This window comes from Oscarella lobularis, chromosome 1, assembly GCF_947507565.1.
Source record: "Oscarella lobularis chromosome 1, ooOscLobu1.1, whole genome shotgun sequence".
Lineage (NCBI taxonomy): Eukaryota > Metazoa > Porifera > Homoscleromorpha > Homosclerophorida > Oscarellidae > Oscarella > Oscarella lobularis.
The window spans coordinates 3,549,524-3,576,112 of NC_089175.1; the positions used below are offsets into that span (position 1 = coordinate 3,549,524).

Below are 26,589 nucleotides of genomic sequence, written 5' to 3' on the forward strand. Positions count from 1 at the left end.
CAGGTCATTAAAGTCGGCTCTCAGCCGAGTGACATCGTCTTAGAAATAGAGGTTAATTAATTAATTAATTAATAATGTCTCTGTGAATCATGCATTTTTGCAACGTAGGCCCCAGAAGACGAATCATGTAAAGCGACTAAAGATGCCAGAGAGGAGTCAAGTAGAGGTGCGTGTAGTACATATACACAGCTCAGAATATTCGCTACAAAACCAACTATACGTACTCGGATTTTTAAAACCCTCTCCAAGTTTATCAGGTTTAACGTAGTTTTTTATAGGATTCCTAAAAGCTATTCTTATGCATATCATCTGGGTAAGGATCATTTTTTATATAATACAATCACGTTGTCAAATAACACTCTATAGGATTGGGTGAAAGACCGCTTTGCAATGAAGCCCAAAACTGGTTGCAAAGCCGCTGGCACACGCTCAAGTGAAACGGTCGTTTGAGTCAAGCCATAATTTTGGCCGCATGAGCGAAACTTCTTGTATAGTCTTACAGTTCTTGCGCAGACTGTTGGAGAGTGTTTTTATGTTATAAAGAACAAAGCAATTCCAAGGTTATTGCCTCGCGCAACCGCGTATCTTTCTTTTTGGTCAGCCAGTTTTGAAAATAAGATCTTGTTCATTCTAGCTCGAGCTCTCTAGCTGCTTTGTCTTTTTTGTGGTGTTCTGACCGTGCTTGTATACTAAGGAAACAATCTCAGGACAGCCTCAAATTATTTGCTAGCTTGCAATACATGTACAGTACGTGGTCAAGTTTCGTGAAGCGAGAAACTTCAGTCAATTAACGTTAGCTGGCCTGTAACAAGTGATCATGCACTCTTGTTTCATTCTACGCAGGCTAATACTGTGAATATTCAATGAGTATGTTCTTGTCCAAGTACAGTACCTTACGACATGACATGATTTGATTTTGACATGATTGTAGAACGTTGCAGTTTCACGCCTCTGATTGCTGCTGTTGGGTCTCGGCTGTTTGACAGGTGGTTGTCAGCTCTTTTACTGTCGGCGTTTTTGGCGGAAAGCGCTACACTGCTGATGACTTTAGGCGCTGTTCGAGCAGCGGCAAAGGAGCTTGAAGTTACTGTACGTTTTTATACCAACGAGTTTCTTAGTTTTTCGGATTTTCCTCGTCAATACTGTACAGGTCATTAAAGTTTGCTCTAAGTTTGAAGGAAAAAGCACAGCATCTTCGTCGAAAATCTTACGACGGCATGAAAGCGTTTACGAAAGCCAACAGATTGAAAGTGCGACGCTCCTACTACGCCATGTGCGCGCAAAACGCTCCACGTGATCGGTTGACCCGACGATACGTACGTCGTTTTCACGTCTGATCACGATGAGGAAAATATAAAGCACATATGCAGACGTCAACGGACCGGGCGTGACGAAGGGGCGCGTCGTCGGCAACGTGACGTCGAATCTCGATCTGTATTCGACTATGATGGAGTGGGCGAGACTCGACGTTTCGAAGGACGTCGACCTCAACGGGCATTCCTTGTCAACGTTTTTGTTTGATGATCAGAGTCGGACGTCGCCGGCGACGCGACCCGATTTCGTTTTCGGCGAGTATCACTCGAATATGGCCAATACGGGGCATTTTATGATTCGGAAGGAGAATTAAAAGTACACATCGCGTTTGGGACAACGTCGCCGTATGAGAATTATAAACCGCAGCTTTTTAATTTGGCTACGGATCTGGAGGAGATTGACAATGTTGCTGAGAGGGCGCCTGACGTTGCGGCGGAGATGGAGAAGCTGATAAGAAGCGTTGTAGATATTCAGGCTGTTGATAAGGAGTGCAAGGAGAAGGACAAGGTTCGATTCAATATGTGGTTTCGAGCGCACAAGAGTGACTGCGCCAAAACGCTTGGCATGGTGGTTTACTCCAATTCGCGAACTTGAAAGTAAAGAGGACTTGGATAAAATGACCCTATGGATAAACGGAACAAAAAATTGATTAGTGAGCTTGTTCTTTACGTTTTTACGTGGAAGAATAGAGCATGGACGTTTCTTTCTCAAATGATTCATTTTCTAACGTTGCTTTCTTTGAACTTCTCTAATATGTAGCCTATGTGCCAAGAGGTCGAACACATGGACGCGGCGAAGCTTCGATTTGGACTCTAGGCTCGAATCGATGCTTGCGCGTCGTCACTGCAGGTTTCATTGCAGTGGTCTGCCACTTTACGGACATGTCTCGGCTGAGCTAGGGGGTGGAATGAAGTATTCCCTAGGAGCGAAGTGCAGAAGGTCAATTTACTACCGTGGCGAACCTCCCAAAAGGATTCTGCTTCACTCTTACTGGCCACACTACTTGACATTCGTTGTTCGTACTCACCTGAGCCACGTTTGAGTCAATTGAATGAAGTTATGCTTCGAAACGACAGCTTTTCCCTAAAGGAGCCCCGATTTTCTAAAAACTAGCTAAACGCAATCTTTCTCACACGTTTAACTTGCTTCGTCAGTTACTTCGACAAATAAACCTTTTCTCGCGTTCGAAAAAGCCATTGAATTCTATCACGTGACACGTTGATTTTAATTTTAGGTGACGATTCGAGGCCCCGTTCAGTTTATCGCAGTTTTCCAGGAAATGCATCTTACAGATCTTCGGACACCGAAAATCCGGCTCAAAGAAACTCATCCTGCGGCCACGCCTAATTGAAAGTGGAAGGCCCTACGCCCTGATCGTATCGCTCATCCTAAAACACGGAAATGGTTTACGAAAATACTAAAACATTACAAAATGGTCACAACTACTATTCTAGAAAACACCGAATTGTTGAGAAGTTCGACTGACGCATACTAGAAATGACTTCTCTAAAAACATCAAAAAGAAACACAGAATTCAAGTTTCACGTGGGGGTGCTATTTCTTTTGCATTTTAGAGTAGACAACTCCCCCTTCATTGCTCGCTGACTGCAGAGTGCCACTTTTGGATCCGCTATGGTCCAAGTCAGCGTAAGTCAAGTCCCCCTTTTCAGCCTAGAAATAGAATATCATATTTTAATTGCTTACTAGAACCAATGCATAGATAGGCTGCTTCAAATTCATCCGTGCACATGCATGATCTGTGCCAAACATTCATGCACAAGCAAAACAAGATCACGTCTCCTTTTACAATCACTAGCTACTGCCTTATTCTAACTCAAACGATACTGAGTCACACAACTTTAGCTTTAAGCTCTAACCCCAGAACACCGCAGTACTACTCCTCGCGAACACAATGCTTTACTTTCTTCTTTTTGTCTACTTGAGCGTAGACATCGCCACCTGTAGGAGCTTGCTGGGCTGCTTCCTTCTTTGTCTTCTTTGACATGTCAGGTTGAGCGTACTCATCCTTTGAGGCTGACTTGGGAGCTGCCTTGGACTTCTCTTCTTTTGTAGCTGACACAGCGCCGCCTGACACAACATAGGGCTCAATTTCATCCTCTTGTTTTTTTGAAGAGGCTGCTGCTGAGACTGGCACGGTCTCTTCTATTTCTCTAAATGATGTAGCCCACACATAACACAAGAAAGATTAGAGACGTTTATGCATACCCAAGAGGCACGCTGTCTTTCTTGTGTCCGTCAGCTTCGTCACTGCCTGATTAAAAATATGTAGAACGTTAGAGCAGAAGCGAGGTTTATTATCGCTACTCTACCATTGCAACATTTAAAGCAGCATAAGGAACACTTGTAGGAATCTGTACAGCATGTAGCTCTGGATTTATTGGGTTCTTCGCAGTCATCCTGAGTTCCACCTAAACGGCAAAATGTAAAACGCGGAATGTGAGTGGAACAGTGATTTTACAGCAGTCATCATAACATTTGAAACAGCAAGAATGACAAGTGTGTTGCAAACATCGTCGACGTGATAGATTGATAGGGCAGAGAAGGAGTAGCAAAAGAGCAATCAAAGCCACACCACCAGCAGCTGCACAGCCAGCTATCAGTCCAACCTCGCTGGCAGGAGAAGTTTCACCTAAAAATTTCACTTATAGAGTATACTGCGTCAAATTAGAAAGTAGGCACTGAGAGGAGTTGGCGACGGTGTACCACTAACAGGTTCAATCGGCATACTTGTTGCATCTATTAAAAAGTAAAAGACGATATGTACATTTCTGTCCAACACTCACTTGTGGTCGAAGGAGTTGGTGAAAAAGAAGATACTGAAGTTGGGGCTATATAAGAGAGAATTATTTAGCGCACAAAAAGCGAAATGCGTCAACCTTCTTTCAAAGTTTCATTAAACAGTCCGTACTCGTTACGAGTAATCAGCCTGCATGAAGTTCCATTGAATATTGGCACATCCATGTTGGCAATAGACGCTTTTGCTTGATATTTGAGTACTCCTAACACGTCTACGTTTCCCGTTTCTTTCCACATCAGGTCAACGCTTTGTTTTTCACAAGAATACGTGCCATTTTCCACCAGTGGCGGAAAAGACTTGATGGTGCAGGTAACACTCGCATTTCCCGTGAAATTGGATGCAACGCTGCACTCTGCATCTCCCAGATCTGTAAGAAATGCGTCAGCACAGGCTCACATCTACATTACATGCAGTAATGCTTACAAAATGCCAGTAAGCTAAATTGAACTCGGTGGTAGCCCACGTCATTGTCACCAATAGCAACGTATGTACCGTTTGTCAAAACGCTTACATTTGCTATATTGTGCTCAAAGAGTTTTCCCGTCCCATTGAGCACCAAATCCCCGTCTTTTGTCAAATCCACTACAGCATCTCCTTGAGTAACATTGATTCTAATCACAAACAATTTGCTTATGTTCACAATGACATTCTCGCCAGATGGTGAAATAACAGATAATTCCGGAAGATCTTCACAGTCGAAAGCGTCAAGTACAGCACAGGCATATCAAAACTATAGCAAACAACTCACCTTTCAAAGTCAGAGTCACTTGACCACTGAGAACACTTGGTGTAGAGGCGGACGGAAAATCAACAAAACACCGATATACTTTGCCATTGAGAGATGCGTTCACGCGTCTAATAACCAATTCTGAATGTCCTTGTGCAACATTTCCTGCGATGGAATAAGGAAGAAGCGCGCTTGAAGAAAGTGTTTTTGAGATTTGGGCGATCCTCGTTTCGGGAGATAGTGTTTGCCAGATGAAGGCATCAGCAGTGATGTTCCCCCTGTATCGATAGGACAGTGTAGCCGTTCCTCTGACAGCAACAAAGAACGGCGACTTCTGGGAAGCTTCGTTAGGGACTTCGTGAAGTATCGACTTGGCTGTTCCCGCAGACCGTTGAGGATAACGATTAAGATCACAAAATATAAAACATACCAATGCTTTCCGAATTGCAATGACCCGTTTCTGCCAACAGAGACGCAGCAATAGATAGAAGGAAGCAAAAATACTTGCTGTGAAGCATAGCGAAAGTGCTTTTCTCCCGGATACAAGGTGTGGTGTTTTCTGGTGATGATGGTTTGTCCTCTTTCCACTGTGCGCATGCCTTGTGTGTTTATGCGAAGGAAACATTCAGTTTTCATCCGTAGGTGAGATAAACAAGTATCTTTCGCAAAGTAGAACTTGCTCTCTAAAGCCAAGTCAATATTTCACAAAATCCCTAACGAACCTTCCAAGAAGTCATCGTTCTATGTTGCTGTCAGAGGAACGGCTACACTGTCCTATCAATACATGGGGAATGACACTTCTGAAGCCTTCAGCTGGCAACCACTATATCTCCCGAGACTAGGATCGCCTTTTTCTCAAAAATTCCTTCAAGCCCGCTTCCTCCTTATTCCATGTTAAATGGAACTGTTATCTGCACCATTAAGTCTTTCCCACCAGTACACGAAGGCACATTTTTTTGTGGAAATCAAAGCGTTGACTTGACGTGGAAGGAAATGCAAAGTGTCGACATGCTAGGAGTACATGAATATCAAGCGAAAGCGTCTATTGCCAAAATGTATGTGCCACTATTTAATGGAACTTCATGCAGGCTATTCACTTATAATGAGTATGGAGTGTTGAATAAAACTCTGAAAGAAGGTTGATGCCTTACACTGTCATATTATTACATGTTAAGAATACTACATCATAGTGCTCCTTTTGGAAGCTGCCTTTTTGCCTCCTCCAACCACTGAAGGTCTAACAAGTCAGTTGTAGAGTAGCATATCAAATGTGTTTGTTTTACGTAATAATGCGTACCAGGTATGTCAGATTTTACTAGTGGTACTATGAAAATTCAGTCAACTTTTTTTCCCGACTCAAAGTAAAGTACTGTAATCTGCAGTGGTATAGTAACTTTCCGACTTCTTTGATTTAGGTTCTCAAATTTGCAGGTGTACTGGGCTTATTTCAGCGGTAGGAGTTTTAGCTGCTTTACTTGCAGTTGTTGGCTGTCTTGCTATTTACCTGCTACTCAAAACTTTGAGGTTATTTTTTGAAGAATTTTTACATAAACAGACATTTATATTTCAGACAACGAAAGGAAAAAGAGCAAACTCAGAGAGAACCAAGAAGCGTTGAAATGCATAGCAGCTCATTGTATGCATCAGCAAAGGACACGCATCATGGAATGCACGCGAAGACTGAAACAGCTGAGTACGCCTGCATTCACGAGGCTATGAATTAATCAGAATTTTCACACGGAAATATTCCTGTTCTCGTTTGTAAGTCTTCAAATTTTTGGGTAGTTGGTGGCAGGCAGTTGCCGCTGCAAACAGCAGTTTTCTTACAATTCACAATGACATGAAATTTGTCTTCATAACCTTTTTCTCTGATCTTTCCTACAAACAGGACATTAGGAATTTAGGATACAGCCATTTATGCTACTGGTAGAGCTACTTCTGGTTTGTTTTTAAAGGAAGTTGGCACCTTTACGCAAAGATCAGCTGCGATATATGACAGAGAAATGGGATGGGTCGGCTAGACAGTCCGGGATTTTTCTTCGGTGGGCGTTATGTGGCTCGTTCTGGCTTTTTCTTGCCATTTGCTTATCTACTAGTGAACGTTCCTACTACTAAATCGTCGTCTCGCAGCTAAGTCGATTTTTTACAAACTTACCGAAGGAGCTTCTCAAACGTTTTCTGTTGGTGACGGAGGAGTAGCTACAGTTTCTTATCAATACACGGGGCGTCGCAGTGACATAAGCCGTTTTGACTGGGTGATTCTTTCGCCTCATTCAGATTCGTATTGCAGCAATCTTCCCTGAATCCGCAATGCTCCCGCCACTTTCGGGATATTCTGTTTCGGGCGATGTTTCGCAGGGCGTTACGACATTGTTGATCAATCCAGTGAAATTCTATGAACGGTACGGTATATCAGTGCGCGGCAAGATTCGCCTCGGTTCTGGCAAACAATTTTCTCAGCAAGAATGTAACACTGCGAATCAAAGGTGATTCTACTCCTGTTGTGAACAATTGAAAAAATTAACTTTTTAAAGACGTCCCAATGGTTTCCGTGTCTCCATCATCTTCAAGCACCACAGTAGGTATGGGCAATTCCAATTTTGTAATCAGAATCACTGTCACTCGGGGAGAGGCTGACGTGAACTTGACAAGAAGCGGGGATTTGCTAAACCTCAACAGAGCGGGAAAAACGTTTGTGCACGTCATACCTGAAGTGAGTGCATCAAGCAATGGGACGTACATAGGAGTAGGCAACAACGACGTTGGCTATCACCGAGTTCAATTCAGTTTGTTAGCATTTTGTAAGTATAGTTTTATTTACGGTAAACCTTCTGCTAGCTCAACCTATGCAATAGACCTCGACGATGCAGAATGTGAAGTTATGGGCAGGAGTAATACAGGTCTTACTTGTTCCATCAGGTCTTATCCACCAGTTCTCAATGGCACATTAGCATGCATCAATCAGATGATTATGAACTTGATCTGGAATCAGGTAGGAAGTGCAGGCAGTCTAGGAGTTGCTACGTACAAGGCGAAGGCTGTTGTCTCCAATGTGAAAAACTCATGTAGAATAGTAACTGCCAACCAACACGGAATATTCAATAAAGGCTTTGATATGTTTGGGTTCTATTGCACGCTAGGAACGATTTTTGCAGTTGTAGCCTTAAAACGCGGTACTTCGCTATCTCCAACGACAGAAAGCCCGTCAAGTCAGCATTTGTGAATTTTAACAACTATTTTTGCAATTTTTAAAGCAGGTCTAGCCACAAAACGTACCACAGCAGGTTTTGTTTCTACAAGACCAACAACACCACCGAGTAAGAGTGTCTTGTCTTCTTTTTGAGTTATAACTGTTGTCGCTAAGCGATTTTAGGTCCTATTGGACAGCTAGCTGGCTGCTGCTGGTGGCGCAGTTGCTTTGATCGCTCTTTTGCTGCTCCTTCTCTGTCCCATCAATCTGTCTTGCCGACGACGCCTCCAAGGAAAACGCTGGCCGTGTTGTTTCAAGTGCTATGATGACTGCTGTAAGATTTCACTGAACGACTCACATCCTGCGCAAACTAAAAAGTGTTTAGGTAGTGAAGAATCTGATGAACAAAATCACCAGATGTCTTCTTCACAGTGAAATTTTCTATTGCAGCTATATGTGCACTTTCAATTGTGTGCTTTCTGCTAGAAAAAAACTTTGATAATGACAATCCAGAAAATGTCGTTAAACTTCACCCAAGCCCACTCTATCAAGCTTCCTCTGAAATGACCCAGCGTGCTGCCAGTTGGCATGCCTGAATATGCTACCATTTCAGAGGCAATGTAGCGCCTTCAAGTTTGTGATTTATTCTTCTTCTTGTTTGCCTGATTAGTACAGTCCTTAGTATACACCAGAGACCGTTGTTCGATGGTAGAATGAGAGCTGTTGATTAGACGTATGTAGAACACCATTACTGTGCTATAGGAATATTTGATCAAGCTATTAGGAATGCATCTCAAGTCGTAGTACACATGTAACTTCTTTGAATTAAAAAAGACTGCATGTATTGTAGTAGTTTCGTTGACTCTGAGCAGTAGGACTCGAGAACGTGTGTCATACATACTTCCTCGGTGGCGATAACACGCACGCACAGAAGTGACGTAGTGTGACGCTTGAACTAGAGGTTGGTACTACCACGGGCCACTGTGGCATCATTGCCAGTTCCGCAATTCAAAATAGACCCCGCTACCCTAGGCTGCAAAATGATCAGATCCCGCAACTATGAGAGTGACAACTATGAGAGTGGCCTTGCCGTTGTTTTTTAGAGATCATTTTGAACCCATCCTAGTACACACGTACGTGTTGAGAGTCTTGTTACTTGCATGTCAAGGTGGGAAGAAGATAGTCACATAGGAGAAGACAGCATTACGGTTTTTGTCTAATGGAATCCATGCTCTCAACGTTCTTTCTCAAGCTGTTTCAGACCTACTTACCTGCCTTGCGCGCTTCAGAATAATTGTGGATACAGCAAGCAGCTAGGTCAACTAGGTAGAATGAAGCAAATTTCATGAATTGTCTCACACGTTTCAGGAAAAAGAGACGAATTTCCTCTATACTGTGTGAACTCTGTCTACAGTCTGGCTGTAGACAGAGCTTACCATAGATTCACAGATCTGTTATTACAGAGCCGTCATCGAGAGACTACTTAGACTTATCACCAGTTCTCAAGGAGCAGCTATCCATGCAAAGGAACGAATCACTCGGACTCTGAGTCAAACAAAATTTGGCCGCAAATCAATGTATCCTGTTTCCTGGTCATTCTGGAAAGCGTGACTCAAAAATAACCACTGTTGAAAACTTTTTGCTTTGCACTTTCTCTCTGAAAGTACACACCTGCTCGCATAACACCTGCAGGCAATGAGTGACGTAGAATAGCGGCTAAAAAAGTCGCGCATCGTCCGCAACTCAAAATAAAAGAACTCTGACGATCGAAACCCGGCCGGGCCTCGCATTGAGTAGTCTACGCTACCACCACTGCATATTGCCCCAAGATGGGCAGTAGAAACGTTGCTGCGGTCTAAAAGCGTAAAGAGAGCCTCTAGCTGTTCCCCGTTATTCCCAATCTAGACATAAGAGGATGCAGTCACCTAAATTTAGCCCGCGGACCGAGAGCCCACATCTTCCCTCGCCCAAGCCAAAGCGTAGTCAAAAAGACTACATCCTTTTTGCCGCAGTCTCCACGCAAAGACTGGTAATCCGCACTGGGAATTCTACTACCAAAAGAAGTTCTCGCGCAATGTGCGCATGCCCTGCTCCGCAGACTTTGGCAAAGAAACCATTTAGGCCAATTTTCGCTGCCTACACCTACAATGAAGCTTCGCCTATGCAAAGTCTTGTTGCTGGTTGTCTCCGCTTTAGGTATGTACTGTATTGACTTGTTGATTGTTGTCTTGTTTTACCGTATGTTAGCCTTATCGGTCGCTTCTCTATCGTACAACATCGTTGGTGGCAATGCGTTTACGGTGTACGCTTTGAATGGAGAGCCTCTTCGTCTAAATTATCCTGTTCCTTCGTTCGACTTGAGAAATGCTGGCGCTTTCACGTGGAATATTGTCTTAGCGAATGGCAGTCCTTTGTTGGATCTAGACGGTAGTCTGAAATCTCCGCTGTTCAACATCACTTCGGGAGATCGAATTTCAACTTTGACCATTAGGTCGTTCGACGCATGTCTGGTAGTGCCATTACGAGTCGGGCAATATTTTTACGAGTAGTCCTTCAACAAGAACAAGCGCAACGGTCACCATAAGTGAAGGACGTAAGACTTTTATCGTGTCTATTACCCCACTTTTACGGTGTGATTATTAGATAGTCCTAATTTGATCATCAAAGAAACTGTTGGTCGTAATTTTACTGAAGGAACCATCATCGTCATAGCAAACATAACGGCTGGAGTTCCTCCTCCTCCTCGTCCAACTGTACTACCGGCAGATATTGTTGGCACACCTGAGATGATCTCATCTGGGTCATATAAGTACCGTCTCAAAGTGACACAACCAAATTATAGTTTTGTGGCCAGTAATGCCATAGGAAACTTCAGCGTGAATTATGCAATTAAAAATACTGGTAATTTTGCACTGATTGTATAGTAATGTAGTGGAGACGATTTTGGCAGGCTTGAAAAAATTGGGCAACTGCACGTCAGAATCAGGAGCTAGTGTCACCTTTCAATGCTCATTTGCTCTATTTCCTGATGATTTGGCAATACTCAGCTGTCCAACAGTTACCAATGGAATGTTTCACGTTATAAAGAACGAAATTGGAAGCATAAACGCGGACAGACGTTTTGAAGTAAACAGGACATTTGCAACTAGTAGTGCGAACGGGAAGTGTGATCACAGTCATCTCTGCAATTTACGTGTCAGCAACGGTTTAGAAATGAAGACGACATACACTGAATACATCTACTTTCAATGTCGGTATTATGAATCTCTGCAGATGAGTGAGTAGTAAGTACATGATATGTTATTTTTAGGTCCATTTCCTTTACTGCTGCCAACGACAGGTCAGCGTTTCTGAAAACATGACTAGTTTATAGATGTGTTGCTACGTAGCCATAGCAACATCTTCATCAACGTCTCTTCAACCCTCGTCAATAGGTACGCTTTTGCAAATGGCTGATTGGCATTTTAGTTTTGAGTAAATTTTATGTAGGTCAGTTCTTTTGTGCTTTTGAGAACCTGGGGCGATGCGTTGACGTTTGAGTAGTTAGTACAAGCACAACGAGTACCACTACAGCACCGACTTCAAAATCACGTATGGTTGCGTTGACTTACAATATGCATCAGTAATGATTTTTCTTTTACATGGTTGCAGAAAGTTGCAGCTGTACTGCTTCTCATGCTGCTGTTGGAGTTTTGGCTGTTCTACTCGCAGTTGTCAGCTGTCTAGCTATTTATCTATTTCTACTGGTGTTGAGGTTATTGTGAATAGTCTGCATTCAACAGCCGCACCAATTGTATTCTGTAGAGGAAAAAAGGAGTCAGAGACAGTTCAGAGTAAAACTGAAAGCGTTGAAATGCATTCCAGCTCGTTATATGCGTCGTCAAAGAATCCCCATCACGTGCAGGCAAAAAATGAGGCACCGGAGTATGCCTCCATTTCAGAGGCTAAGAAGTGACCATGCGATGTTACTTACAGTAATTCAGTCGTCGTCATTTTCTAGTTTCTCTTTTTCTGGCTGTAGACTTTAAATGTCTTTTTCATTATCTTCATCAAAAGTATTTCTACTGATTACTTTTGTGGAAAAACATGTGACTTTATGGCCCTAATCGTGATAGGAAACAGCCTAATTGGTACCACTCTTACTTAATAAATTAGCGATGGAAGTTCACCAACACTACCAATCCGCTTTACTTGGATAATCCATTTCTACAGTACTTCTTTTGCATGTCTTGCTTTCGTCTTGTATGTTCCAGCGGGCAATATTTTGCAATTCCTTACGAATTTATCGAGCAATCCTTCTATGAATAGTTCTGTATCAGTTCCTAGGTTCTGACAAACGCAGTGGGAAACGCTAGCGTGAATTACACAGTCTAGAATATTTGTAAGTTGCGCTATGTAATTCTAAAATGTTCAATGACAATATAATGTTCCGCCAAACAAACAAAGTAGTTGGAAGCATAAACGCCAACAAAATCTACCCAAGCGAACAAGTCGACTGAAACTGGTAGCGCAGATGGACAATGTAGCAGCAGTCATTACGACTGTCTACTAATGAGCAGCATTCTAGCAAATCGTCTATTTCAACTTGTGTATTGAGATTACTGCAAACAGTCTGCATTCTAAAACTTACCAAATCGTATCTTTTAAGAAGAAGAAATGAATCAGAGAAAAGTAAGAGTAAAAGAGAAACCGTAGAAATTCCAGTTATACGCGTCCGCAAAGAACCCTTGTCATGCATGTGCAGGCAACAAAGATGTATATCCCCCTGATTGACAACTACAGCAGCCGACACAGCAGCCATTGCAACAGTCATCGCAGCCATTGCAGGTACGTATGCTGTTTTGATCTAAACAGAATTATCGTGTAGCCTAATATAAGGCCCTAAGCGTGACTTTACTACTGACCGCGGCAAATTCTGTACCAGCACCACACCAGACTCAGGACAATAACAACAAGACCACCGACACTAGCGCTAGCGCTGATAATAATGATCCTCAGAGAACTATTAGTTTCTATATGAAGTTGAACGGTGTCAAATTTTAACAACGCTGACCTTTCGTCGGCGTTATTGGTGAAGAAGAGTACTGAGCTACAGACAACAAAGATCTACTGCTATACTTACATAAAAAGTCAATGTCGCTACTAAGACGCAGAGTACACAAATGATTTCTGTTTCATATCTCATCTGCCCCATCAGCTACGGCAAACGTCTTGTTCACTTGAAAAAGTCCAGCTGCATCGATGCTTCCAATTTCGTTCTTCATTTCATAAATCATTTCGCTAGCAACTGAAGGACAGCTAAGCGTCGCATGCGCGTCTGGAAAGAGAGCAAAAGGACATTTGATGATCCCACTTTTTTGTTGTAAAATTAATGCACAGCTGTCTCTCTTTTCTAAGCCTGTCAGTGTCGCAGTATTACAAATGTTAGAAGCAATTAAAGAAATTACAGTTACCCAAATTTTGAACTGTGAAATTGACACTGAAGTTTCCCACGGCATTGCTAGCCAGAAAGACGTAATTTGGCCAAAACACTGCGAAGACAAACTTATACAGACGGGGCGAGATCGTCTCTAACGTATACGCAGTTTCATTTGGTAGCAAAATTGGTTGACTCCGCTAGTCACGTTCACGATGACGCTAACAGATCCCTCAGTAAAATGACGACTCGTCTCTGTGACGGAAAATTTGGGAAGTTCTAAAATTAATCAGGTCCGACTACTCATAGATCGTGGTATACGAAAACGATCAGACTCACGTCCTTGAATTAACGTGACTTGGACGGATGTTCTCCAATAAGGACTTGTATCAAACGTGGCTCGAACCGAGTACGTGCCGTTGCACATGAAAGATGCGACAAAAGACTTGATTGTCAACGTCGTAGCCCTGCGTTCCGATGTGACGTTGAAGTATACATGCGAAGACTGTTCAGAAGCATCAAGATCAAAATTGGCTCCGTTTGCAAGGTGATGTAACTGATGTTCCAAGAGAAAATTGAGGCGTTTCTGCTCTCCGACGGAAGTAGACGATATTCAAGACGAAGCGGGTTTCCATCCAAGGCGTTAACGTCACTGCTCGATCGTGAGGAACGTCGTACGAAAGAGAAACGCCCACTGAACGAAGCAAGAATTTTTGCAATACGGCTTGCCGCTGTTTTGAGTCGACTGATGTGAGCATGCCGAAGGTACAATAGTGATCCGATCGTTCAAGCAACCGTACGTGGCAGACTACTGGAGCTAAAGCGGCTGTGCGTTTGTGCGCTGGAGGCTAGCATACAATACGGGTATTTCGGTTTTAGTTCTCACTGAAATGAGCTTAATTGGAGCAAATCGAATAAACCGATGCTTCGAAACGTCGGTTTTCCTGAAAGGAGCCCCGAATTGCTAGAACTTGCGGAACACCATCTGCCTTGTACGTTTAGCGTACTACGTCGGTTGTTTGAACGAAGAAACTTCCTCTCGTGAATCAAAAAAGCTAAAGAATTCTATCACGTGGCACGAACCAAGGCCCTCCTTTGTTTCTAGCCGCGTAAGGATCTCGCAAGCTATGTCCTTCACACTCGGGCTTGCTAGTTTTCCACTTCCGTACGTTGAGAATATTCTATGGTCTAGTAAACAGGTGGGAGAGGTAGAATGTGATTGCTAGGGGTCTATATATCGATCAACTCGTCTGCTGATTAGCCAGTCTTTTCGGTGCACATCTGTGTAGAAGGCCACATTTCTGGGCAGCGATCACAGTCGACTATCAACTCACTGGCCCGGGCTGCTGTGACAGTGCGTGTACAGTCTGGGTGTAGCTACAGGTACTCACGTCTCATGCAGTTTGTCAGCCGCACAACCGGCTGACAGAAGGTATAGTCTTTTTTCTTGTAGTTTGGTGTCATCTTTCTTCAAAAGGCAGAAGCACTCCGTGTCAAGCACAGTTTTTTGTAGTCTCACTGCTCCTCTTGCCGCAAGGTACGGCATCCGGTCGTGGTCACCGGTACAGGCAAGCACATAACACGCCCGTACTGAGAATGCGCCACTCGGCAAATCCAAGTAAGCATTAAATTGAAGTGGTGCTTGGCAATACAAACAGAATGTAGAAAACCATCTCGAACCAATACCCGAACTTGATTGTTTGGGGAAATCCCTTTCCTAATTTAATTAGCTGCTAATAGGATTACCTGTTAATTAATAGGTTTTCGCTTTGAACGACTCTAATGCTGTGGCCAGCGCTCGGCCCAACAGTGTGTCACGTAAAGAGGGTACTAGAGTATTAGGCCCGCGAACGCAGCCTCGCTCAAAAGTGTTCTTAGATTGCAAGAGCTCATCCGAGGAATTGTGGGCTCTTTTATCAGAACTTGACATTACAATCAGCATGTCAGAAATGTATGAAAAAAGTTTTCGTCACTTCATGATCTCTTATTGCAAGCGAAACGGCATCAATATCGAATTGTTTCTACAAAAGCACGACTCTCCTCCTCGTGCCAATGACACAATATATTGGGTAGAAACCGAACTTCCACGACGCGGCTGGAAAGATGCACAAATAGCAGCCTTATTGGGAGACGCGACGAAAGCAATCGGTTTGGGTAGCTTGCACAACAAGTTTTCAGCTCTTCGAAAGACGTTGACCTGCACAACTTCAGCTGGGTCTGAGCAAGATGCCGACAGCAGCGACAACTATGATATCGGTATGCTTTGGCATTTTTTGTTTGCGGGTTCAGGAGAGGCGTTTCCCCTCAAGACGTTAGGACGATGCATGAGCGAGGGGAGAGGTCTCATGCTTGAACGCATATAGAGCGCTTTCAGAAAGATGGTCTTTCGAGGGAAAGGCCTTTTTTGGAATTAGTCAAATGTAATTGGCAATTCTCCTCTCTAGATCGCGCAATTTCTCTCGTATGTCACCGATTAGGTCACGGATGGAGGCTGTTTTTCGTGCTACTGGGCCTTTGCGACAGTCTGCTCGACGACTGCGATTTGCAAAAAACTATTCCGGCAAAGTGTTTCAGCGCTTTTGCCAAGTGGAAGGAAAAGGAAGGAAAAACCGCCACAATATTTAGACTGTTGCAGGCGTTATGCGAGTCTGACCTTATCGGCACTGCGGAAGAATTGATTGATAAATTACACTTATCCGGTACGTTTATGCTGTACAATCACACCGAATGTGCGAGTAACTGCATGTCCAGGAGAAAAGAAATTCAAAAACTTATTGAAGAAATATCGGGCTGAAAGCAAGCCTCAAAGGAGCCGGTAGATACGCATAGCATAGACACGCGCGTAAACGTACACGCGACGTTTTTACTTTCAGCTGTAGTCCCGGAAAGGCACGCCGTGTTAACGCTCATCAGTCATCTGCATCTACTCCTCCCGTTTCCAGACGTTTGTCTCCCAACCAGCTTCATTCTTCGGATTTGCGTCGCTCGATTATTGAAGTGAGAACTGAAGCAAAATCAGAGGACCTCTATTTGCCCGAAGAGCACATGAAGTGCGCAGAAAGCTTTGTTCCTCAGGACAAAAGGCACATTCAAGTAATAGCAGTTGGTCAAACGGGTATGGGAAAGACAAAATCTATGAATCGAACCTTTGGCACAATGGCTACCGTAGCCAGACCTGGACAAGGGGTATGGTTTGTTATATTTAGGTTAAGCTCTATATAGATATAGCTGCTTTGCATTTTCTAGTCTGAAACAGCATCTGTATCTACCTACACTCGCGTGCTGCACAGAGGAGGCGGTGTCGTTCCATTTCGACTTAGCTTTACTGACACTCCAGGCCTGGGCGACAGCGATAGCAGGTTTTTGGATGATGAGATTTGCACTGCCATACGAAACGCTACGAGACTCGATGCTACAGCGTTTTTTCTCTATTTTATTAAGGCTGGCGAATCACGCAACCAGAGGCACATTGCCGCTATAAAAAAGCTCGAAAAGGCGACAGGAAAAGAACTAACTGCCGTAGTGATAACCAATGCAGTGAAAATGCCAGCGTATGGCGAATGCTCAGAAAAGCCCATCGACGAAACGTTTCGAGACTTATATAAAAACCTAGTGTCAGCGTGGACCTCGCGGACTAGAAATTAAAGGCCCTGCATCTAAGAAAGGACTCGTGTCTGAATACGTAGAATATCTACAACAGTCAGAAGATATAGAATACGATCTTACTGATGTTAGCGAGTTCGGCAAAGAACCCAACGGCGATCCATGGAGTCGCAAGACAAAAAAACTTGTCATTCAACTGTACTTTCGAAGAGAAATTCGTCGTGGATTCAAGGCATGGTTTCGGAAACAGTTGAACAGACCAACTCTTCGAGTCATCAAGATTGAGAACGACACTGTCGAGTACGGAGATGAACGGGGAAAGTACGAGCAGGAGTGCCCATGCACGCGCTATCTCTCTCGAATTAATCTATACTTCTTTCAGATTTGGCCTTCTGCAGTTTCACACGAATCTTAGTCTAGTCTTGCATAGCAAAACTACGTACGCTTCAATGGTTTTCTCCGTGATGACTTTGAAGGCGGTTCGGGCAGCCACAAAACAGCTAGAACTTGCTGTATGTATTTAAATCAGTTTCTTTTATCAATTAACATATTAATCTGTACATAGGTCATTGAAGTCGGCTCTCAGCCGAGTGACATCGTCTTAGAAATAGAGGTTAATTAATTAATTAATTAATAATATCACTGTGAATCATGCATTTTTGCAACGTAGGCCCCAGAAGACGAATCATGTAAAGCGACAAAAGATGCCAGAGAGGAGTCTAGTAAAGGTGAGTGCAGTACATATGCACAGCTCAGAATATTTGATACAAAACCAACTATACTCGGATTTTGTAAAACCCTCTTCAAGTTTATCAGGTTTAACGCAGTTTTTTATAGGATTCCTTAGGGCTTTTTTTATGCAAATCTGGGTAGGGATCATTTTTTATATAATTACAATCACGTCTTCAAATAACACTTTAGGAATGGATGAAAGACCGCTTTGCGACGAAGCCCAAAACTGGTTGTAAAGCCGCTGGCACACGCTCAAGTGAAACGGTCGTTTGAGTCACGCCGTGATTTTAGCCGCATGAGCTGAACTTATATATATAGTCTTACAATTTTTGCGAAGACTGTTTGAATGTTTTTATGCTTATCGCATGCAAATAACAAAGCCAAGGTTATTGCCTCGCGCAACTGCGTATCTTTGGGCAGCAAGTTTTGAAAATAAGGACTCGTTGATTCTAGCTCGAGCTCTCTGCTTTGTCTTTTTGCGATGTTTGACGTACTTGTATTAATGAAACAAGTTCAGGACAGCCTCAAAATATTTGTTAGCTTGCAATACATATACAGTACGTGGTCAAGTTTCGTGAAGCGAGAAATTTCAGTCAATTAACGTTAGCTGGCCTGAACAATCACGAACGATCATGCTCTCTTGTTTCATTCTACGCAGGCTAATACTGCATATGAACATTCAATGAGTATGTTCTTGTCCAAGTACAGTACCTTACGACATGACATGATTTGATTCTGACATGATTGTAGAACGTTGCAGTTTCACGCCTCTGATTGCTGCTGTTGGGTCTCGGCTGGTGGTTGTCAGCTCTTTTACTGTCAGCGTTTTTGACGGAAAGCCTGGGATCGAGATACAAGAAGGCTTCTTTTTCGATTGCACTTTCGACGAAAGAGTCGACGTGGATTCAAACTGTGGTTTCGGAAATTCTTAAAGAGACCAAATCTTCATGTTAATTCTACGACATTGAATACGCCAACGAACGTGGAAAGTACGGCCCACAGAAATGCCTCGCGGTCTTTGTTTCTAAGTTTTATAAAGATTAGGATTTCTTCCATATACAAACATCGGTCGAGTTCTTGGACAGAAATCGCTACACTATTGATGACTTTAGACGCTGTTCGTGCAGCGGCAAAGGAACTTGAAGTTACTGTACGTTTTTATACCCAATGAGTTTCTTTGTTTTTTGTATTTTCCTCGTCAATACAGGTCATTAAAGTTTGCTCTAAGTTTGAAGGAAAAAGCACAGCATCTTTGTCGAAAATCTTGCGACGGCATGAAAGCGTTTACGAAAGCCAACATATTGAAAGTGCGACGCTCCACGTGATCGGTCGACGCGACGACACGTACGTCGTTTCCACGTCCAATCACGGTGAGGGAAATATGGAGCACATCTGCAGCCGTCAGCGGACCGGACATGACGAAGGGGCGCGTCGTCGGCAACGTGACGTCGAATCTCGATCTGTATCCGACTATGATGGAATGGGCAAGACTCGACGTTTCAAAGGACGTCGAGCTCGACGGGCATTCATTGTCAACTTTTTTGTTTACCAATCGGAGTCGGATGTCGTTGGCGACGCCACCCGATTTCGTTTTTGGTGAGTATCACTCGAATATGGCCAATACGAAGCATTTTATGATTCGGAAGGGAAACTATAAGTACATCGAGTTTGGGATGACGTCGTTGTATGAGAATTATAAACCGCAGCTTTTTAATTTGACTATGGATCCGGAGGAGATATTGCCGAGAGGGCGCCTGACGTTGCGGCGGAGATGGAGAAGCTGATGAGAAGCGTTGTAGATATTCAGGCTGTGGATAAGGAGTGCAAGGAGCAGGACAAAATTTGATTCAATATGTGGTCTCAAGCGCATACGAGCGACTGGGTTAGGACGCTTGGTATGGCGGTTTACTCCAATTCGCGAACTGAAGCGTTTGAAAGTAAAGAGGACTTGGATAAAATGACCCTATGGATAAACGGAACAAAAATTGATTAGTGAGCTTGTTCTTTACGTTTTTACGTGGAAGAATAGAGCATAGACGTTTCTTTCTAAAACGATTTATTTTCTAACGTTGTTTTCTTTGAACTTCTCTAATATGTAGCCTATGTGCCAAGAGGTCGAACACATGGACGCGTCGAAGCTTCGATTTGGACTCTAACTAGGCTCGAATCGATGCTTGCGCGTCGTCACTGCAGGTTTCATTGTAGTGATCTGCTACTTTACGGGCATGTCTCGGCTGAGCTAAGGGGGTAGAATGACGTATTCCCTAGGAGCGAAGTGCAGAAGGTCAATTTACTACCGTGGCGAACCTCCCAAAAGGGTTCTGCTTCACTCTTACTGGCCACACTACTTGACAGTCTTTGTTCGTACTCACCTGAGCCACGTTTGAGTCAATTGGATGACGTTATGCTTCGAAACGACGGCTTTTCCCTAAAGGAGCCCCGATTTTCCAAAAACTAGCTAAACGCAATCTTTCTCATACGTTTAACTTGCTTCGTCAGTTACTTCGACAAATAAACCTTTTCTCGCGTTCGAAAAATCCATTGAATTCTATCACGTGACACGTTGATTTTAATTTTAGGTGACGATTCGAGGCCCCGTACAGTTTATCGCAGACACCGAAAATCCGGCTCAAAGAAAGTCGGTCACGCCTAATTGAAAGTGGAAAGTCCAACGCTCTGATGGTATCGCCCATCCAAAAACGTGGAAATGGTTTACGAAAATACTGAAAAACGACAAAATGGTCACAACTATTCTAGAAAACACCGAAATGTTGAGACGTTCGACTGACGCATACTAGAAAAAGACTTCTCTAAAAAACATCAAAAAACACAGAATTCAAGTTTCTCCCTGGGTGCTATTTCTTTTGCATTTTAGAGTAGACAACTCCCCCTTCATTGCTTGCTGACTGCAGAGTGCCACTTTTGGATCCACTATGGTCCAAGTCAGCGTAAGTCAAGTCCGACTTTTCTGCCTAGAAATATAGAAGATCATAATAAATGGCTTACTAGAACCAATGCAGAGGCTGCTTCAAATTCATCCGTGCACATGCATGATCCATGCCAAACATTCATGCACAAGCAAAACAAGATCACCTCTCATTTTACAATCACTAGCTACTGCCTTATTCTAACTCAAACAATACCGAGTCACACAGCTTTAGCTTTAAGCTATAACCCCAGAACACCGCAGTACTACTCCTCGCGAACACAATTTACTTTCTTCTTTTTGTCTACTTGGGTGTAGACATCGCCACCTGTAGGAGCTTGCTGGGCTGCTTCCTTCTTTGTCTTCTTTGACATGTCAGGTTGAGCGTACTCATCCTTTGAGGCTGACTTGGGAGCTGCCTTCGACTTCTCTTCTTTTGTAGCTGACACAGCGCCGCCTGACACAACATAGGGCTCAATTTCATCCTCTTGTTTTTTTGAAGAGGCTGCTGCTGAGACTGGCACGGTCTCTTCTATTTTCCTAAATGATGTAGCCCACACGTCACACAAGAAAGAGATTAGAGACGTTTATGCATACCCAAGAGGCACGCTGTCTTTCTTGTGTCCGTCAGCTTCGTCACTGCCTGAAGAATCTTATTAAAAATATGTCGAACGTTAGAGCAGAAGCGAGGTTCATTATCGCTACTCTACCATTGCAACAATTAAAGCAGCATAAGGAACACTTGTAGGAATCTGTACAGCATGTAGCTTTGGATTCATTGGGTTCTTCACAGTCATCCTGAGTTCCACCTAAACGGCAAATGTAAAGCGCGGAATGTGAGAACAGTGATTTTACAGCAGTCGTCGTAACATTTGAAACAGCAAGGACAACACTGTCGTTGCAAACATCGTCGGCATGATAAATTGATAGGACAGAGAAGGAGTAGCAGAAGAGCAATCAAAGCAGCTACGCCACCACAAGCACAGCCAACTATCAGTCCAACACTAGGACCTTTACCTAAAAGTCAACTTAAATTATACTGAGTGAAAATTAGATCAGTAGGCACTGGGAGTTGACGAGACGGATGGTATTGCACTACTAACAATTTCGGGCAACGTACTTGCTACAATAGAAAGAAACATTAGAAACAGTACTGTACGTCAATCTATAACACCTTACATATAGATGGTTCTTCAGTGGTTTGAGGTGGTGAAGGAGCGGGTGTTGGCCGTAGGACTAAAATATGGCATCATTCTTAGCGCGCAATAAAAGACAGTAAAGAACATCAACCTTTATTTAGAGTTTCATTGAACTGTCCATGAAAATTAGTAGTGATTAGCCTGCATGTTCCATTGAATATTGGCACATCCTCGCTGTTAATAGACGCGTTTGCTTGATATTCATATATTCCTGAGCCGTCTGAGCGTCCCGTTTTATTCCAGCTCAAGTCAACGATTTGATTTCCACAAGAATATGTGCCTTTATACACCGGTGGGAAAGACTTGATGGTGCAGGTAACTATTGCATTAACCATAGAATTGGCCACAACGCCGCACGTCGCATTGTCAAGATCTGTACAAAACTGCATTACCAGTGGTTTACATCTAAATTGCATAATGCTTACAAAATGCGAATAAGCTAAACTGAATTTGGTGGTATCCAACGTCGTTGTCACCAATAGCAATGTAGGTGCCATTGCTCAATGCGTTCACGTTAGATATGACGTGCACAAATGATTTTCCTGATCTGTTGAGGTCTAGCGAATTCCCGTTTCTTGTCAAGCTCACATTCGCTTCTCCTCTAATGATAGCGATTCTGATTGGAAAATTATTGCCAATAGTCACTGTGGTGCTAACGGATGGAGACACGGAAATCATTGGTAGATCTAAAGAATTTCTTCAAACGACTAATTCATTAGTACACAATGAATTCACCTTCAATTTGCAGCGTTACATTCTTACTTAGATGATTGTTTGCCAGACCTGAAACAAATCTAACAACACAAAGGTATACTGTACCACTGTTTGAAGTATTCACAGGATTGATCAACAAATTTGCATCGCCTTGCGACACATCGCCCGAAGCAGTATATCCCCAAAGCGACGGTAACATAGGGTTTTCAGGAAAGCTTGCTGCAACGACAGACTGAGGCGAAAGAATCATCCAGTCAAAGCCTCTTATGTCATTGCGACGTCCCGTGTATCGATAACTAATAGTTGCCATTCCTCCATCACCGACAGAAAACGCTTGAGAAGCAGCTTCGGTAATGTCGTAGAAAATGGACTTCGCTGTGCAGCAAAGACTTTAGAGTAAGAGAGTTGAATAGGTGTAATGTACCTGTAGACTGACAAAAGAGCGGTTCTATTAGAAAGAAGAAGGAAAACGCCTGAATAAGGGCCATAGCGCAACCCTGTAGCGAGCAGGACTAACTTTCACTGAGCATGCTCGCCGCGAGTGAGGTAACAATAGGCATTAGCCAATGAGAATTCAAAGACGCGTTCTTCGAAATGTTTTGGGCTCTGATAAGGTCTAGGGGACTAGATCAGATTAAATGCCACGTTATCTCGCGAGAAAAAGGCTAAACTTTCATATGAGTCTAGGGCTATTTTTTGGCATGTCGCAGATTTGCAGATAATCGGCCTAAAAGACTGAAACCCGACTGCAGCTACAGAACAATGCCTTCTAATTTCGCGAATAATCGCTGAAATCTCGCGTACGTTTGCAGCGATGCTTACTGTGACGATTCTATATGTGGGCTGGCTGTGTAGTGACGTATGTGTTTATGTTACGTAGCGTGGTAGTGACGTCAGGAGGTTAATAGCGAATATTAGGAGAGGGCTCCAGTTCTGGCCAAACTGGTGACCAGGGAGAGTAGAAAGCAGACGTCAATAAAGTCTAAGTTTAACTAGCTACAGAGAGCGCGTCGAACGAACGGGGGCGTGGCCCGGAATGGGCTGCGTCCCCCAGCGGACATCCACGGTTGCGCCAGCCGCGGGCAAGCAATCGTGACATTACCATTTGCCGCTCATTTGATTTCGGGCGACAAATCAGAAAAATAGGCCAGGGATTCCATTTTGGCGCGTTTTCGTTCTTCGCAGCTGACGCCAAAAGTTCGCTGCTTTTTGCCGCGAGTCTCGCTTAGTTATGATCAGTATTGAAGTACCCTACAGTGGACGAATAGCGGAAGAGCTCACAAGCGCGGTCGGGCTTCACGGGCCCACGACTGTGATAATCTTGATTCCTTATCTTGTGCCTAAGTAAGCAAAGCGAGCTCACTCTCTATACGCCCACGGTAGGGTACGTCAAGGCTGATCATAACTGAGCGGGACTCGCGGCCATAGGCAGCGAACTTTTGGCGTCAGGTGCGGAGAACGAAAACGCGCGAAAATAGAATCGCTGTCCTATTTTTCTGAATTGTCGTCCCAAATCAATTGAGCGGCACATAGTAAACATCGCTGCAAACGTACGCGAGATTTCAGCAATTATTTGCGAAATTAGAAGGCTTTGTTCTGTAGCTACAGCCGGGTATCAGTCTTTCAGGCCGATTATCTGCTAATCTGCGATGTAACAAAAAATAGCCCCAGGCTCATATGAAAGTTTATGCTTTTTCTCGCAAGCTAAGGTGGGATTTACATCTGCCCAAGGACTCTAGACCTTATCAGAGCCAAAAGCATTTCAAAGAACGCATCTTTGAATTCTCATTGGCTAATGCCTATTATTACCTCACGCGCGGCGAGCATGCTCAGTGAAAGTTGGTTCCTGCTCCTGTAGCGCAACCATAGATATATGGCGCAACTGTGGTAGGTAACGCCCCGGATACTGCCACACCTCTTATTACATCTATGCCTCCAGCAGAGGTTAACTTACCGGTAATCTCTGCCCTCCAGCAAAGCTTTCTTTATACGGGTGTTTGGTGATGGCGTGGCTTGTTCTGTTTTCTTTGTTCTTTTCTTTGCAAATAGAACCGTCATTTTTTCAGTCTACAGGTGCACGATTAACCCAAATTTTCTCATCCTCGGCTTTTTTATTCTAGCATTGGAAGCGAAGTCTATTTTCTACGACATTACCGAAGCTGCTTCTCAAGCGTTTTCTGTCGGTGATGGAGGAATGGCAACTATTAGTTATCGATACACGGGACGTCGCAATGACATAAGAGGCTTTGACTGGGTGATTCTTTCGCCTCAGTCTGTCGTTGCAGCAAGCTTTCCTGAAAACCCTATGTTACCGTCGCTTTGGGGATATACTGCTTCGGGCGATGTGTCGCAAGGCGATGCAAATTTGTTGATCAATCCTGTGAATACTTCAAACAGTGGTACAGTATACCTTTGTGTTGTTAGATTTGTTTCAGGTCTGGCAAGCAATCATCTAAGTAAGAATGTAACGCTGCAAATTGAAGGTGAATTCATTGTGTACTAATGAATTAGTCGTTTGAAGAAATTCTTTAGATCTACCAATGATTTCCGTGTCTCCATCCGTTAGCACCACAGTGACTATTGGCAATAATTTTCCAATCAGAATCGCTATCATTAGAGGAGAAGCGAATGTGAGCTTGACAAGAAACGGGAATTCGCTAGACCTCAACAGATCAGGAAAATCATTTGTGCACGTCATATCTAACGTGAACGCATTGAGCAATGGCACCTACATTGCTATTGGTGACAACGACGTTGGATACCACCAAATTCAGTTTAGCTTATTCGCATTTTGTAAGCATTATGCAATTTAGATGTAAACCACTGGTAATGCAGTTTTGTACAGATCTTGACAATGCGACGTGCGGCGTTGTGGTCAACTCTATCATGATGGGAAACGCAAGTGTTTCATGCTCAATCAAGTCTTTTCCTCCGGTGGATAAAGGCACATACTCTTGTGAAGATCAAAAGGTTGAATTTACGTGGAAGCAAACGATGGGAAGTACAGACATACAAGGAGTGGATAAATATCAAGCAAAAGCACTTATCACTAACGTGATTGTATCAAGATTCACCGGGGGCTCGTGCAGGCTAACCACTGCAAATGAGTATGGACAGTTCAATGAAACTCTGAAAGAAGGTTGATGCTCTATATTATATTTCTCTTCATAGCTAAGAATGTTGTATTGTAGCCCTACTTTCAACACCCACTCCTCCAACCACTGACGGCTTTACAAGTCAGTTGCAGGGCGCCATAAAAATTCATTTTTACTTAATTGCGTCTTCAGCAATGACAGGTTTTTCTAGCGATGTTGTGGAAATTCAGTCGACGTTCCTCCCAACTCAAAGTACACGTAATCTGCAGTGGCAAAGAAAGTCTCATGTTTTTTTATTTTTGTGCAGAAACTTGCAGTTGCACTGGACTTGCTGCAGTAACTGGAGTTATGGCTGTTCTGCTCGCACTTGTTGGAGGTTTTTCTATTTACCTGCTACTCGTGCTCTTGAGGTAGCTGATGAATAATAATTGACCTGCATCATATCAAATGTATTTTTGTTTTAGGACACGAAAGCATGAAGAGCGAGTTCAGAGTAAAACAAAAAACGTTGAAATGCACAGCAGCTCACTGTATGCATCGGCAAAGGATGCAAGTCATCAAACGCACGCAAAGACTGAAGCACCAGAGTATGCTTCAATTGCCGAGGCTAAGAACTGATGTATCGCTGGCACTTCTACAGTACCTGTTTGTTTTTTGGTGTTGTTGTTGCTCTTGACGTACTTGGCGGCAGGCAGGACACAATACTGAGACTGCCGAAATTAAATCCTTTTTTGTTTGTTTTGTAATTTACATGGGTGGTAAAGTTTTGTAAACGAAATTGCTTCTTCTTTAATCCGTTGGCAACAGCTGGCTTGAAGAATTGCATAATTACAGGTGATTATGCGCTTCTCATTC

General features: G+C 43.4%; 4 protein-coding genes and 5 long non-coding RNA genes across 9 annotated transcripts; 5 read left to right on the top strand and 4 right to left on the bottom strand.

Moving 5' to 3' along the window:
* The first annotated feature begins 3 nt into the window (after positions 1–3).
* On the top strand, positions 4–304 carry LOC136199909 (uncharacterized). The gene is made up of 3 exons (XR_010673244.1): positions 4–51; positions 109–166; positions 279–304. It is a non-coding gene; the product is annotated as an uncharacterized lncRNA (long non-coding RNA).
* On the bottom strand, positions 274–2,493 carry LOC136199910 (uncharacterized). Its single transcript, XR_010673245.1, has 3 exons — positions 2,450–2,493; positions 2,342–2,397; positions 274–1,936 (listed from the first exon to the last, which is right to left on the bottom strand). It is a non-coding gene; the product is annotated as an uncharacterized lncRNA (long non-coding RNA).
* Positions 2,494–2,755: 262 nt separating this feature from the next.
* LOC136199441 (uncharacterized) lies at positions 2,756–5,377 on the bottom strand. Its single transcript, XM_065989632.1, has 11 exons — positions 5,290–5,377; positions 4,881–5,234; positions 4,556–4,819; positions 4,212–4,499; positions 4,119–4,163; positions 4,015–4,071; positions 3,794–3,964; positions 3,645–3,743; positions 3,541–3,586; positions 3,236–3,485; positions 2,756–2,985 (listed from the first exon to the last, which is right to left on the bottom strand). Exons 1-11 carry the CDS (start codon positions 5,375–5,377, stop codon positions 2,869–2,871), a joined length of 1,779 nt encoding a protein of 592 aa, XP_065845704.1. The 3' UTR covers positions 2,756–2,868.
* A 4,766-nt stretch (positions 5,378–10,143) lies between these two features.
* LOC136189648 (uncharacterized) lies at positions 10,144–11,102 on the top strand. Its single transcript, XR_010670423.1, has 4 exons — positions 10,144–10,245; positions 10,297–10,642; positions 10,693–10,950; positions 11,000–11,102. It is a non-coding gene; the product is annotated as an uncharacterized lncRNA (long non-coding RNA).
* Positions 11,103–11,541: 439 nt separating this feature from the next.
* LOC136189655 (uncharacterized) lies at positions 11,542–12,018 on the top strand. Its single transcript, XR_010670424.1, has 3 exons — positions 11,542–11,640; positions 11,701–11,803; positions 11,854–12,018. It is a non-coding gene; the product is annotated as an uncharacterized lncRNA (long non-coding RNA).
* Positions 12,019–13,356: 1,338 nt separating this feature from the next.
* Positions 13,357–13,943, bottom strand: LOC136193510 (uncharacterized). Its single transcript, XR_010671359.1, has 3 exons — positions 13,805–13,943; positions 13,503–13,744; positions 13,357–13,447 (listed from the first exon to the last, which is right to left on the bottom strand). It is a non-coding gene; the product is annotated as an uncharacterized lncRNA (long non-coding RNA).
* Positions 13,944–15,156: 1,213 nt separating this feature from the next.
* On the top strand, positions 15,157–18,188 carry LOC136192015 (uncharacterized). Its single transcript, XM_065980486.1, has 10 exons — positions 15,157–15,292; positions 15,344–15,721; positions 15,910–16,164; positions 16,217–16,280; positions 16,339–16,651; positions 16,712–17,389; positions 17,451–17,580; positions 17,634–17,681; positions 17,739–17,937; positions 17,990–18,188. The coding sequence occupies exons 2-6, from the start codon at positions 15,406–15,408 to the stop codon at positions 17,108–17,110; spliced, it is 1,347 nt and encodes a 448-aa protein (XP_065836558.1). The 5' UTR covers positions 15,157–15,292; positions 15,344–15,405; the 3' UTR covers positions 17,111–17,389; positions 17,451–17,580; positions 17,634–17,681; positions 17,739–17,937; positions 17,990–18,188.
* Positions 18,189–20,448: 2,260 nt separating this feature from the next.
* Positions 20,449–23,452, bottom strand: LOC136191313 (uncharacterized). Its single transcript, XM_065979637.1, has 13 exons — positions 23,444–23,452; positions 23,157–23,255; positions 23,064–23,087; positions 22,661–23,014; positions 22,351–22,611; positions 22,017–22,298; positions 21,906–21,962; positions 21,793–21,849; positions 21,582–21,743; positions 21,437–21,535; positions 21,324–21,378; positions 21,017–21,266; positions 20,449–20,772 (listed from the first exon to the last, which is right to left on the bottom strand). Exons 2-13 carry the CDS (start codon positions 23,197–23,199, stop codon positions 20,656–20,658), a joined length of 1,761 nt encoding a protein of 586 aa, XP_065835709.1. The 5' UTR covers positions 23,200–23,255; positions 23,444–23,452; the 3' UTR covers positions 20,449–20,655.
* A 1,190-nt stretch (positions 23,453–24,642) lies between these two features.
* On the top strand, positions 24,643–26,496 carry LOC136186194 (uncharacterized). Its single transcript, XM_065973456.1, has 8 exons — positions 24,643–24,712; positions 24,760–25,122; positions 25,172–25,432; positions 25,485–25,778; positions 25,831–25,875; positions 25,927–25,986; positions 26,042–26,144; positions 26,199–26,496. Exons 1-8 carry the CDS (start codon positions 24,643–24,645, stop codon positions 26,350–26,352), a joined length of 1,350 nt encoding a protein of 449 aa, XP_065829528.1. The 3' UTR covers positions 26,353–26,496.
* The last annotated feature ends 93 nt before the right edge of the window (positions 26,497–26,589 follow it).